General features: G+C 43.5%; 1 protein-coding gene across 1 annotated transcript; it reads left to right on the top strand.

Annotated features, from left to right (window-relative positions):
• Window positions 1-1798: 1798 nt before the first annotated feature.
• On the top strand, window positions 1799-11115 carry APOBEC1 (apolipoprotein B mRNA editing enzyme catalytic subunit 1). Its single transcript, XM_086715131.1, has 4 exons — window positions 1799-1814; window positions 8326-8760; window positions 9576-9694; window positions 10807-11115. Exons 1-4 carry the CDS (start codon window positions 1799-1801, stop codon window positions 10954-10956), a joined length of 720 nt encoding a protein of 239 aa, XP_086571257.1. The 3' UTR covers window positions 10957-11115.
• The last annotated feature ends 1132 nt before the right edge of the window (window positions 11116-12247 follow it).

Here is a 12247-nt window from a genome sequence, read left to right as displayed (position 1 = left end):
CGCTTAGCTGACTAAGCCACCAGGCACCCTTCTCTGACTGATTCTTTTGCATCACTCTCATAAGGGTACTTTTGATTAGATTGAGACCACACAGGATGGGATAATCTTTTCACCTCAAGATCCTTAACTTAACCACACCTGCAAAGTCCCTTATGCCATTGTAACGTACCATATTATAAGGTTCCAGGTGTTATGATGTGGCCATCTCTGGGGGGGTTGGTATTCTACTTAGCACCCACATAACTTTTAAACACTTGCCTCCTGGGGCGCCTGGGCGGCTCAATTGGTTAAGCATCCGACTCTTGATTTCAGCTCAGGTCGATTTCACGGTTCGTGAGTTTGAGCCCTGCCTTGGGCTGTTCACTGACAGCACAGAGTCTGCTTGGGATTCTCTCTCTCTCCCTCGTTCTCTATCCCTTCCCTTGCTCATGCTCTGTCTCTCTCTCTCTCTCTCAAAAAAAAAAAAAAAAAAATCAAGAAAGAGAACTTAAAAGCAAAAAAAAAAAAAAAAAAAAGAAACACTTGGATTCTGAAGGACCTTCATTTATGAGGTGGCACTTCTGCCCTTTCTTCGTAACTCTTTTTTTGATTTTTTAAAATGTTTATTCATTTTGAGAGAGAGAGAGAGAGAGAATGTGATTGAGGAAAGGAGACACAGAATCCGAAGCAGGCTCTCGGCTCTGAGCTGTCAGCACAGAGCCTGACAGGGGGGCTTGAACTCACAATCCACAAGATCGTGCCCTGAGCTGGAGTCAGACGCTCAACCGACTGAACCACCCAGGTGCCCCTCTTCTTCATAACTCTTTAACCGCCACTCAAACAACTGCTTTGTCTTGTGGAGGCTCTACTTTGACTTTCATAATTAAGGAAGATCTTATATGTAGGGGCTTAGGTATAATAGGGGTGGATGGTCCTTGAGATTCAGAGTTCAGAAGCTCTAGTTATGAGACCCTAGAGGGAGGGAGCCCTGGGTCTTGAAAATGCCCTCAATTCTGGGAGTGTGTGCTGAGCCTCAGAGATGCATAAGCCAGGGTTCAGGCAACAGGAGGCAACGGCAGTCTGGAGCACAGTATTCACTTCCTCAAGAAGGATGAGAAAGCAGGAGTGGACCTGGCCATACACTTAACCTTAGCTTCAAAACGGAAGAGGGATCACCAAAGACGTAATTAGACGCACTAATTACCCAACTCAGAGGCCAAAGTCCTCCTGATTTTGCATCTCTCGGTGCCCCTCCCCATTCCAACAAGATTGGGGGCAAAGAACAAAATAAGAGGAAGTTAGAAATAAGTAAATAATCGCTAAAGATATAAGCAAATGGTCGCTCAAGTAAAGAAGTAAGTAAGTAATCCTCAGCGTCTGCACCAGGTAACGTTGAAAGCCTTCAGATTCTACAAACCCGTCGGTTCTCTCTTCCCTTTGTTCTTCCTTCGCGCTCTCTGATGAGGAATGATTGATCAGTCTTGCCTGACCCTTCATTTTTAAAAGAGGGAAACGTTCCTAAATTCAGAGGTTTCCGGGGAAGAACTTGGAAATGCGGATATCCCCGGTGATTTACTCTACAGAATCCTAAGCTTTCTTATCAACACATTGATGTGAATTCCCCACACCTCCTTCCCTCTTAATCTGCTCACTGTTTGTACGGTCGAGATACCCGGCAATTGCCGGAGACTCAGGACTGAGTCATCCTCTGCCCCAGCCAGGTATCAGCGGCCACACCTATGATGTCCAGGCGTGTTGTTGGTAAGAGTGATCAGCACAATATACGGTTCCGGGGGGAGAAGTCCAGTGACAGAGCACCATGGCTTCTGACAAAGGTAAAACGGACCGGGGGGCCTGGCAAGCTCTATATTCATGAAAAGGCAGATATTCTGTGTGTGTGTGTGTGTGTGTGTGTGTGTGTGTGTGTGTGTGTGCGTGTCCTGCCTGTGCTTGTGTCCTTGAGCGTTTTTCAACTTTCCTGTGTATTAATATATTCATACGACTCTTAAACGGGATTTATTATTATTCTTAATACTAACTATTCACATCCACAAATGATTTTGATCAAATGACACCAAATCGATGCTTGTTTCACCGTAATAAAAAGTTCAGTGAAAAATACAACTGTTAAATAACAGTTTAAAAAATAGCAGTGGGGCCGCCCGGGTGGCTTAGTCGGTGTCTGACTCTTGATTTGGGCTCAGGCTCAGATTTCGCAGTTCATGCCATTGAGCTCCACGTCGGGCTCTGCACTGACAGTAAGGAGCCTGTTTAGGATTCTCTCTCTCCTTCTCTCTCTGCCCCTCCCCCATTCATTCTCTCTCTCTCTCTCTCTCTCTCTCTCTGTCAAAAATTAATTTAAAAAATAAGTACATGAAGTTAAAAAAAAGAAAGTCTTTTTTTTTAATGTTTATTTTTGAGACAGGAAAAGACAGAGTATGAGCAGGGGGGTGGGGCAGAGAGAGAGAGAGAGAGAGAGAGAGAGGGAGACACAGAATCCGAAGCGGGCTCCAGGCTCTGAGCTGTCAGCACAGAGCCCTACAACGGGGCTCGAACCCACGAATTGTGAGATCACGACCTGAGCCGAAGTCGGACGCTTAACTGACTGAGCCGCCCAGATGCCCCTCTTAGCTGTTTCTTTTGACTCTCTGCCCTCCCCTGCTCTGTTTCTGTATCTGTCTCTCTCTCTCTCAAAAATAAACAAGAATTAAAAAAAAAAAAAGGCGCATGCTTTACCTACTCAGCCAGCCAGGCACCCCAAAAGTACGTCTATATTAAGCCAGTGGTGCCCTGGCTTCTCTCCATACTGCTAAATACTTTGAGATAATCAAAGTTTAAAAGTTTAAAAACGTGCAGCTTTAAGAATAATAGAGAGGTTCCTTATACACTTTGCTCAGTTCCCCCCAATGGTTATGTTTTGCAAAACTATAGAATAATCTCACAACCTATGGCTTCTCAGCCTGTGGCTAAGATCAAGTGTAGAATAATATCACAACCAGAATACTAACATTGACACAATCCACCTATTTTATTCAGATTTCTCCAGTTGCACTTGTAGTCATTTATGTGTATTTAGTTTTTTCTTTCTTTTTTTTAATGTTTATTTCTTTGTTTTGAATTTTTAAAAAATGTTTATTTATTTTAGAGAGAGAGAGAGAGGGAGACAGAGCATGAGCAGGAGTTGGGGGGGGAGGGGGTTGCGCAGAGAGAGGGAGACACAGAATCCAAAGCAGGTTCCAGGCTCTGAGCTGTTCGCACAGAGCCTGACGTGGGGCTCGAACTCACAAACTGTGAGATCATGACCTGAGCTGCAATCAAGTCGGCTGCTTAACCGACTGAGCCACCCAGGCGCCTCTGTGTGTATTTAGTCGTAGGCAATTTTGTCACCTGCAGAGGTCTGTGTTTTCACCACCATGATCATTCCAACAGTACAGAGATATTTTATTGCCCTTTTATAACCGAACCCTCCTTCCTCCTGCCCCACCCCTGTTCTTAATTCTTGAGAACCACTGATCTGTCCTCACTTCTAAAATTTTGCCACTCAAAATGTTAGACAAATGGAATCATGCAGAATGCAACTTTTTGAAATTGCTCCCGCCTCCCCCAGCATAATTCCTTGGAGATTCATCCAAGTTATTACATGTATCAATAGTTTGTTCCTTTTTATTGCTAAATTCCATTCCATTTACCACGGATTGTTTAACATCTGGACGTCTAGGTTGATGCCAGTCTTTAGATATTACAAATCAAAGCGATAGAAACATTTGCATACAGCCTTCGTGGGAGCCTACATTTTCGTGTCTCTGAGATAAATGCCCAGGATGCAGTTGCTGGGTTATATGGCAGTTGCATTTTCAATTATTGTTGTTGCTTTTACTTTTTTTTTAAATTTTTAATTAATCTTTATTTTATTTTATTTTTTTTAACGTTTATTTATTTTTGAGACAGAGAGAGACAGAGCAGGAGACAGAGCATGAACGGGGGAGGGTCAGAGAGAGGGAGACACAGAATCAGAAACAGGCTCCAGGCTTTGAGCTGTCAGCACAGAGCCCGACGCGGGGCTCGAACTCTCGGACCGCAAGATCATGACCTGAGCCGAAGTCGGCCGCTTAACCAACTGAGCCACCCAGGCGCCCCTCTTTTTTTTATTTTAGAGAGAGAGCGTGGGGGAGGGGCTGAGAGAGAGGGGAAAAGAGAGAATCCCAAGCCAGCTCCCCACTCAACGTGGAGTCTGAAGCAGACTCCCACAACCCTGAGATCATTACCTCAACTGAAATCAGGAGTCAGAGGATGGACCAACGGAGCTACCCAGGTTTTTAATACAGAAAAAGAATTAAGGTTGTTGTTTTCTTTTTTTTTTATTTAAAAAAAATTTTTTAACGTTTTATTTATTTTTGAGACAGGGAGAGACAGAGCATGAACAGGGGAGGGTCAGAGAGAGGGAGACACAGAATCCGAAACAGGCTCCAGGCTCTGAGCTGTCAGCACAGAGCCCGATGCGGGGCTCGAACTCACGGACCGCGAGATCATGACCTGAGCCGAAGTCGGCCGCTTAACCGACTGAGCCACCCAGACGCCCGGTTATTGTTTTCAATTAAGAAACTTCTGGGACACCTGGGTGTCAGTTGAGCAACCAACTCTTGATTTCAGCGCAGGTCATGATCTCTCATTTGTGAGGTTGAGCCCTGCATTAGGCTCCTCACTGAGCATGGACCCTGCTTGGGATCTCTCTCTGCCCCTATCCTCTCTCAAAATAAATAAGTAAACTTTAAAAATAAAAATAAAATAATAATAATGACTAAGAAACTGCCTGTTTCCTGGAGTGGCTGTGCCAGTTTATGTTCCCACCAACAACGTATGAGAGAGCCACTCTCTCCGCATAATATTGTTCTCTCTCTGTCTCTTCGTTCCTCTGTGTATATATTTAGGTATCCCATAATTGATAGTAGTGAGACTCGTTCAGTCATTTGTTCAATAAATATCTACTGCCAACACGTTTCAGGCAGTGTGATGATAGAGTCTAGAACAAGATATTCATAATCCGTATCTCACATAATTTATAATTCATTGTTATTATGGTCGTGTAAATACCAATCAAAATATAGCATGATATGGGAATGCAAACTGGTGCAGCCACTCTGGAAAACAGTATGGAGGTTCCTCAAAACATTCAAAATAGAACTACCCTACGACCCAGCAATTGCACTACTAGGGATTTATCCAAGGGATACAGGGGTGCTGTTTTGAAGGGGCACATGCACCCCCATGTTTATAGCAGCACGATCGACAATAGCCAATGTATGGAAAGAGCCCAAATGTCCATTGATGGATGAATGGATAAAGAAGGTATGGTAAATATATACAATGGAGTATTACCTGGCAATCAAAAAGAATGAAATCTTGCCATTCACAACTACGTGGATGGAACTGGAGGGTATTATGCTAAGTGAAATTAGTCAGTCAGAGAAAGACAAAAATCATATGACTTCACTCATATGAGGACTTTAAGAGACAAACCAGATGAACATAAGGGAAGGGAAGCAAAAATAATATAAAAACAGGGAGGGGGACAAAACATAAGAGACTCTTAAATATAGAGAACAAACTGAGGGTTGCTGGAGGGGTTGTGGGAGGGGGGTGGGCTAAATGGGTAAGGGGTATTAAGGAAGTCACTTGGGATAAGCACTGGGTGCTTATACCTAGATATAACTTATACCTACCTTATACCTAGTGATACCTAGGTGTAACTGGGTGTCATAGCTAGGGGATGAATCACTGGAATCTACTCCTGAACTCATTGTGGCACTCTATGTTAACTAACTTGGATGTAAATTAAAAAATAAATAAAATATAAGAAAGATAGCTCCATAAAAAAAAAAAAATATATATATATATATATATATATATATATATATATATATATATATGTAACATGATGATTGTTGTGACGAAGGACATACAAGGTGCTGTGGAAGCAGGTAGAAATTACACATAAGAACCTCTGAGGAATGACTGTCTCATTGCCCTTGATCATTCTTGCTGGAGCCTGAAGGAGGATTTTCTGGTTTGGGATTGGGCAAATAGATTTTTGGCAGAGCCCTTAAAAATGTGGCTTTTCTTGAGGGTCCAATCCAATTAATATAGGAGAGACTCTTTTAACCCCATTTTCTTTTTTTTTTTTTTAATTTTTTTTTTTTAATGTTTATTCATTTTTGGGACAGAGAGAGACAGAGCATGAATGGGGGAGGGGCAGACAGAGAGGGAGACACAGAATCGGCAGGCTCCAGGCTCCGAGCCATCAGCCCAGAGCCTGACGCGGGGCTCGAACTCACGAACCGTGAGATTGTGACCTGAGCTGAAGTTGGACGCTCAACCGACTGAGCCACCCAGGCGCCCCTTAACCCCATTTTCTGATATGGTTTGCAGGTTTAGAAAAACCGAGTATTTTTCTGAGCTAAATATGTGTGGGGGTGTTATTTGACATAATCGTCTCTTGGTCAACAGGGTCTTCCGCTGGAGATGCCACCTTGAGGTAAGACTGATATTATCATAGGAGCACCTGGGTGGCTCAGTTGGTTAAGCATCCGAGTGCAGATCAGGTAATGATCTCACAGTTGGCGAGTTCAAGCCCCGCATCAGGCTCTGGGCTGACAGCTCAGAGCCTGGAGCCTGCTTTGGATTCTGTGTCTCTTCTCTCTGCCTTTCCTCTGCTCTCTCTCTGCCTCTCTCCAAAATAAATAAACATTTAAAAAAAAAAAAAAGAAAAGAATACTACCATAGTGAGCATTTAATTGAGCAAGAAAAGGTGGATTTAAGAGCTGTAGGACTATAGCTTTCCATATTTTTCCTTTCTTGTTGTATCATGTTCCCACTCTTTCCTTTTGCCTTTTTTTTTCTTTTTTTTTTTAATTTTATTTTTTACATTTATTTATTTATTTTTGAGAGAGAGAGAGAGAGAGAGAGAGAGACAGAGACAGAGCACAAGCAAGGGAGGGGCAGAGAGAGAGAAGGAGACACAGAATCCGAAGCAGGCTCCAGGCTCTGAGCTGTCAGCACAGAGCCCGATGTGGGGCTCGAACGAACCCACAAACCACGAGATCATGACCTGAGCCGAAGTCGGACGCTCAACCGACTGAACCACCCAAGCGTCCCACCTTTTGCCTTTTCTAACTTCATTCTCTATAACTATTGCTTTTTTAAAAGTTTATTTTTTTATTTTGAGAGAGAGAGAGCACACACATGAGCTAGGGGCTGGGGGCAGACAGAGAGAATCCCAAGCAGGCTCGATGCGGAGCCTGCTGTGGGCCCACGAGTTGGATGCTCAGCTGACTGAGCCACCCAGGCGCCCTATGATTATTGCTTCCTATATCTTTGTTTGTATGTCTTTTGGTTTCTGTTTAAATAAATTACCTTCCAGCTTTGTTCTGTTACTGTTTTATCTTCATACTTCTCTGTTTAAATCACATGACTTGATAGCCATTAGCGAAAGGTCCAGAGAACTCATTTGTCACTTTGAGTTCATCTTTTTATTTTATACTATGTTCCCATTTTTCAGACGTAGCGTTATAACAGGGGGGCTTTTGTCAGGGAATAAATTATCTCACAATGGGTGGGAGGACTGATCTACGTGGTCAATAAATGTAATACTTTAGGGATGAGTGGAAATGTTGGGATGTAATAAGCTGATGACTCAACCATATGGCAAAGAAGAGTACTCATCACGATCTTGAGTTTCCCCTGAGTTACAGCTCTGAGACATGGAAAGTATTAAATCTACAGATGTCATTGGGAGGGGCGCCTGGCTGGCTCCGTCAGTGGAGCATGTGACTCTTGGTCTTGGTGTGGTAAGTCTGAGCCCCACACTGGGTGTAGAGACTGTTAAAGACAAAAATCTTTAAAAAATAAATAAATAAAGATGCCACTGGGAGCAATTTGAATTTTTTTCTTATGAGGAATTAGTATGCAGAATTTCATGCCGAGGAATCCTGAGGCTTCTTCTCTCTTCAGACTTGGCAATAGAATCTTGTTGGCAGTTTGAGGCTCCTACCTAAAATTTAGAGTCCACTGAGGAACGTTGAGGTGTAGGGATTGGAACGTGGCGTCTCTACATATTTATGCCTGAATTCAAAACTACCAAGCAACGGTATAGAGAGAGTGGTAACTCCATGACGTGAGGTGGGAAAACTCTCTTCACTATGCTTGTGAGAGAAACTCTGATGATTCAGACGGGCCCACCTAGATAACTTTGGGAGACAGATTAGAAAAGAAAATGTCCTGAGATGTCATGTTTGAGATCTGTGTGATAGGAGAGGGGAACATGAAATCATTCCTAGGGTCCCTCTAAAGACTGCCTGATAGCATGGGGGCGCTTTTTGTGTTTCAGGAGAAGAATTGAACCCCGGGAGTTCGAAGTCTTCTTTGACCCCAGAGAACTCCGCAAAGAGGCCTGTCTGCTCTATGAAATTAAGTGGGGCACAAGCCGTAGGGTCTGGCGAAACTCGGGCAGAAACACCACCAACCACGTTGAGCTCAATTTTATAGAAAAATTTACTTCAGAGAGGCATTTTTGCCCCTCCGTCAGCTGTTCCATCACCTGGTTCCTGTCCTGGAGTCCCTGTTGGGAATGCTCCAAGGCTATCAGAGGATTTTTGAGCCAACACCCTAGCGTGACTCTGGTTATTTATGTATCTCGGCTCTTCTGGCACCTGGATCAACAAAACCGGCAAGGACTCAGGGACCTCGTCAACAGTGGTGTGACCGTCCAGATTATGAGAGTCCCAGGTAAAAACAACAAACAGAGGACCTTAAGTGTTGATGCGAGACTGTGCTGGTAGCACGTTTCTAGGCCAGAAGAGTGACTATCCCACTTCGGAAGTCTCTGAAGTGAAAGTCTGGGGGCGCCTGGGTGGCTCAGTCCGTTAAGTGTCTGACTTGGGCTCAAGCAGTTCGTGAGTTCGAGCCCGGCATCGGGCTCTCTGCTGTCAGCACAGAACCTGCTTCAGATCCTCTGTCTCTGTCTCTCTCTCTCTCTCTGTCCCTCCCCCACTGTGCTCTCTCCCTCCCTCTCTCTCTCTGTCTCTCTCCTAAATAAATAAATAAACTTTAAAGAGTGCCTGGCTAGCTCAGTTAAGTGTCCAACTTTGGCTCAGGTCACGATCTGGCAGTTCGTGGGTTCAAGCCCTGCATCAGACTCTGTCCTGACAGCTTGGATTCTGTGTTTCTCTCTTATCTCTGCCCTTCCCCCACTGCCGCTCTGTCTCTTTCTATCTCTCAAAAATGAATAAATGTTTAAAAAAAAAAAGAAGAAGAAGAAGCGAAAGTCCAAAATAACATGAGAAAGAACCAGGTCTGATATTCACAGCAAGGAAAATATGAAAAAGAGGGCTCTCTTCTCCATGCCTGCACCTGCCATGGTGACCCGTCAGCCATCTTGGAATAAACTATGTTCTTTTTAGGGATTCAGGGGGATGGTTAGTCCATCTCCAACAGCAAATAGGCTGACGGGTTTTTATATAACGTGTATCTATAAGCTGGGCTCTCTTTAAAGTAACTTTCTGCTCTGTTAGCTGAATGAACCAAGATTTGTGTCTCCTTAGAGTATGATCACTGCTGGAGGAATTTTGTCAACTACCCACCTGGGGAAGAAGATCACTGGCCCAGATACCCTGTTGTATGGATGAAGCTGTATGCACTGGAACTGCACTGCATAATTCTAGTAAGTTATTTTATTTTATTTTATTTTATTTTATTTTATTTTATTTTATTTTATTTTATTTTATTAGGTTTTGTTTACTTAAGTAATCTCTACACCCAACACAGGGCTCGAACCTATGACCCTGAGATCAACACTTGCATGATCCTCCAACTGAGCCAGCCAGGAGCCCCTCTAGTCGGTCACATTAAGGGACAAAGATTATGATACCAAAAGAAACATCCTTCTTCAAACTTCTTTTCTGATAAATTGATATGTCTTTTCTTCACCATCTCTTTGTCATTTGTATTGAAATTTATTTAACTTCTTGACGTACCTTAAGAAAGTGTGAGAATGGGGCATCTGAAGGGTTCAGTCAGACTCCTGATTTTGGCTTTTGGCTCAGGTCATGACCTCACGGTTGGTGAGACTGAGCCCCTCATCCGGCTCTGGGCTGACAGCGTGTAGCCTGCTTGGGATTCTCTCTCTTCCTCTCTTTCTGCCCCTTCCCCTCTCTCTCTCTCTCTCTCTCTGTCTCTTTTTTTTTTTTTTTTAATTTTTTTTCAACGTTTACTCATTTTTGGGACAGAGAGAGACAGAGCATGAACGGGCGAGGGGCAGAGAGAGAGGGAGACACAGAATCGGAAACAGGCTCCAGGCTCTGAGCCATCAGCCCAGAGCCCGACGCGGGGCTCGAACTCACGGACCGCGAGATCGTGACCTGGCTGAAGTCGGACGCTTAACCGACTGCGCCACCCAGGCGCCCCTCTCTCTGTCTCAAAATAAATAAGTAAACTTAAAACAAACAAAAAAGAAAATGCGAGAAGAGCAAGACAATCTCTGTAGGAAATAAATGAGAGAAGGGAACAGATAAACTGGTTTAAGATATACATGGACTCCACATTAACTTGATATTATTATTATTATTATTATTATTATTATTACAACACTTACTGGCTCTACCGAATTCCAGATATTCTCTTTTCCCATATTGATGTGTGTCATCCTATTGAAGAAATGTACGTGTCCCATTTGTATTCTCTTGAAAGTTGCTCAATAAACTTCCAACTAATGTTTCAAAATGTTTGTGGTTACAATAGTATCAAGAAAAACATTATTCTTTTTTTTCCTTCCAGAGTCTCCCTCCCTGCTTAAAGATTTTAAGAAGATGTCAGAATCAGCTTACATTGTTCAGACTTACTCTTCAAAATTGCCATTACCAAATGATTCCCCCCCACGTCCTTTTAGCTACAGGATTGATACAACTTCCTGTGACTTGGAGATGAATGGAATGATTCCTTGTGGGGCACCTGGGTGGTTCAGCTGATTGGGCGTCCAACTTCAGCTCAGGTCATGCATGATCTCACGGTCCGTGAGTTCAAGCCCCGCGCGGGGCTCTGTGCTGACAGCTCAGAGCCTGGCACCTGCTTCCGATTCTGTGTCCCTCTCTCTGCCCCTCCCTGCCTCATGCTCTGTCTGTCTCTCTCTCTCTCTCAAAAATTAAAAAAAAAAAAAAAAAAAAAAGAATGATTCCTGCGTACTCTGTTTCAGTAGCAGGCACTGATGCCCCACGAAAAAGAGAATGCCATTGGAATGTAGAAATTTTCAGCTTGTGTTTCTATACACCATATATCTGAAGGAAATAAAATCACTATCTCAAAGAGGTATCTGCACCCCATGTTCATTGCAACATTGTCTACAATAGCCAAGACATGCAAACAACCTAAGTGTCCCTCACCAGGAATGGATAAAGAAGATGTGATGTGTATTATACACACACACACACGCACACACGCACACCTGTAACTATGAGGTGATGAATGTGTTTACTCACCTTATTGTAGTAATCAGTTTGCAATATATATTATATCAAATTATTATGTTGTACACCTTAAACTTACACAACATTGTATGTTACTACGTCTCAATAATGCTGAAGGGGAAAAAAGAGATTAAAAAAAGAATCTAGGGGGGCGCCTGGGTGGCTCAGTCGGTTAAGCGGCAGACTTCGGCTCATGTCATGATCTCGCGGTCCGTGAGTTCGAGCCCCGTGTCGGGCTCTGTGCTGACCGCTCAGAGCCTGGAGCCTGTTTCCGATTCTGTGTCTCCCTCTCTCTGACCCTCCCCTGTTCATGCTCTGTCTCTCCCCGTCTCAAAAATAAATAAAACGTTAAAAAAAATTTAAAAAAAAAGAATCTAGGAATTTTAACAAACAGTAGTATCACAGATCGTGTCATCCACTGCTGTATCACAAATTATTCTACTACTTTGTGGCTTAAAACAACAGTAAATATTTATTATGTCAGCTTCATCAGGAATTCGGCACATTCACATGGGTGGAAAGTAGAGGCTAGTAGTTGATGGGAGGTCTGTTCCTTGCCATGTAGGTAGCCCTCTCCACAGGGCTGCTCAGCTGTCCTCACGACCTGACACCAGGCTTTCTACAGAGCAAGCATCTAAGAGAGACCAAGGTGGAAATTGCCGTATCTTTAATGCCTGAGTCTTGGAATCATACGCTATTTCTTCTGCAGTCTTCTATCGGTAACACCAGCCAGCCATGATTCAATGTGGGAGGGG

The sequence above is a fragment of the Puma concolor genome, chromosome B4 (genome assembly GCF_028749965.1).
Source record: "Puma concolor isolate L17-30 chromosome B4, mPumCon1.1.hap2, whole genome shotgun sequence".
NCBI lineage: Eukaryota > Metazoa > Chordata > Mammalia > Carnivora > Felidae > Puma > Puma concolor.
The sequence above is the reverse complement of the archived record's forward strand: the minus strand, read 5'-3'. Positions and strand labels throughout refer to the sequence as shown.

Coding starts and splice junctions, on each gene's coding strand:
- APOBEC1 (XM_086715131.1), top strand. Junction 8,761..9,575: donor CCAGATTATGAGAGTCCCAG/GTAAAAACAACA, acceptor GTGTCTCCTTAG/AGTATGATCACTGCTGGAGG. Junction 9,695..10,806: donor AACTGCACTGCATAATTCTA/GTAAGTTATTTT, acceptor TTTTCCTTCCAG/AGTCTCCCTCCCTGCTTAAA.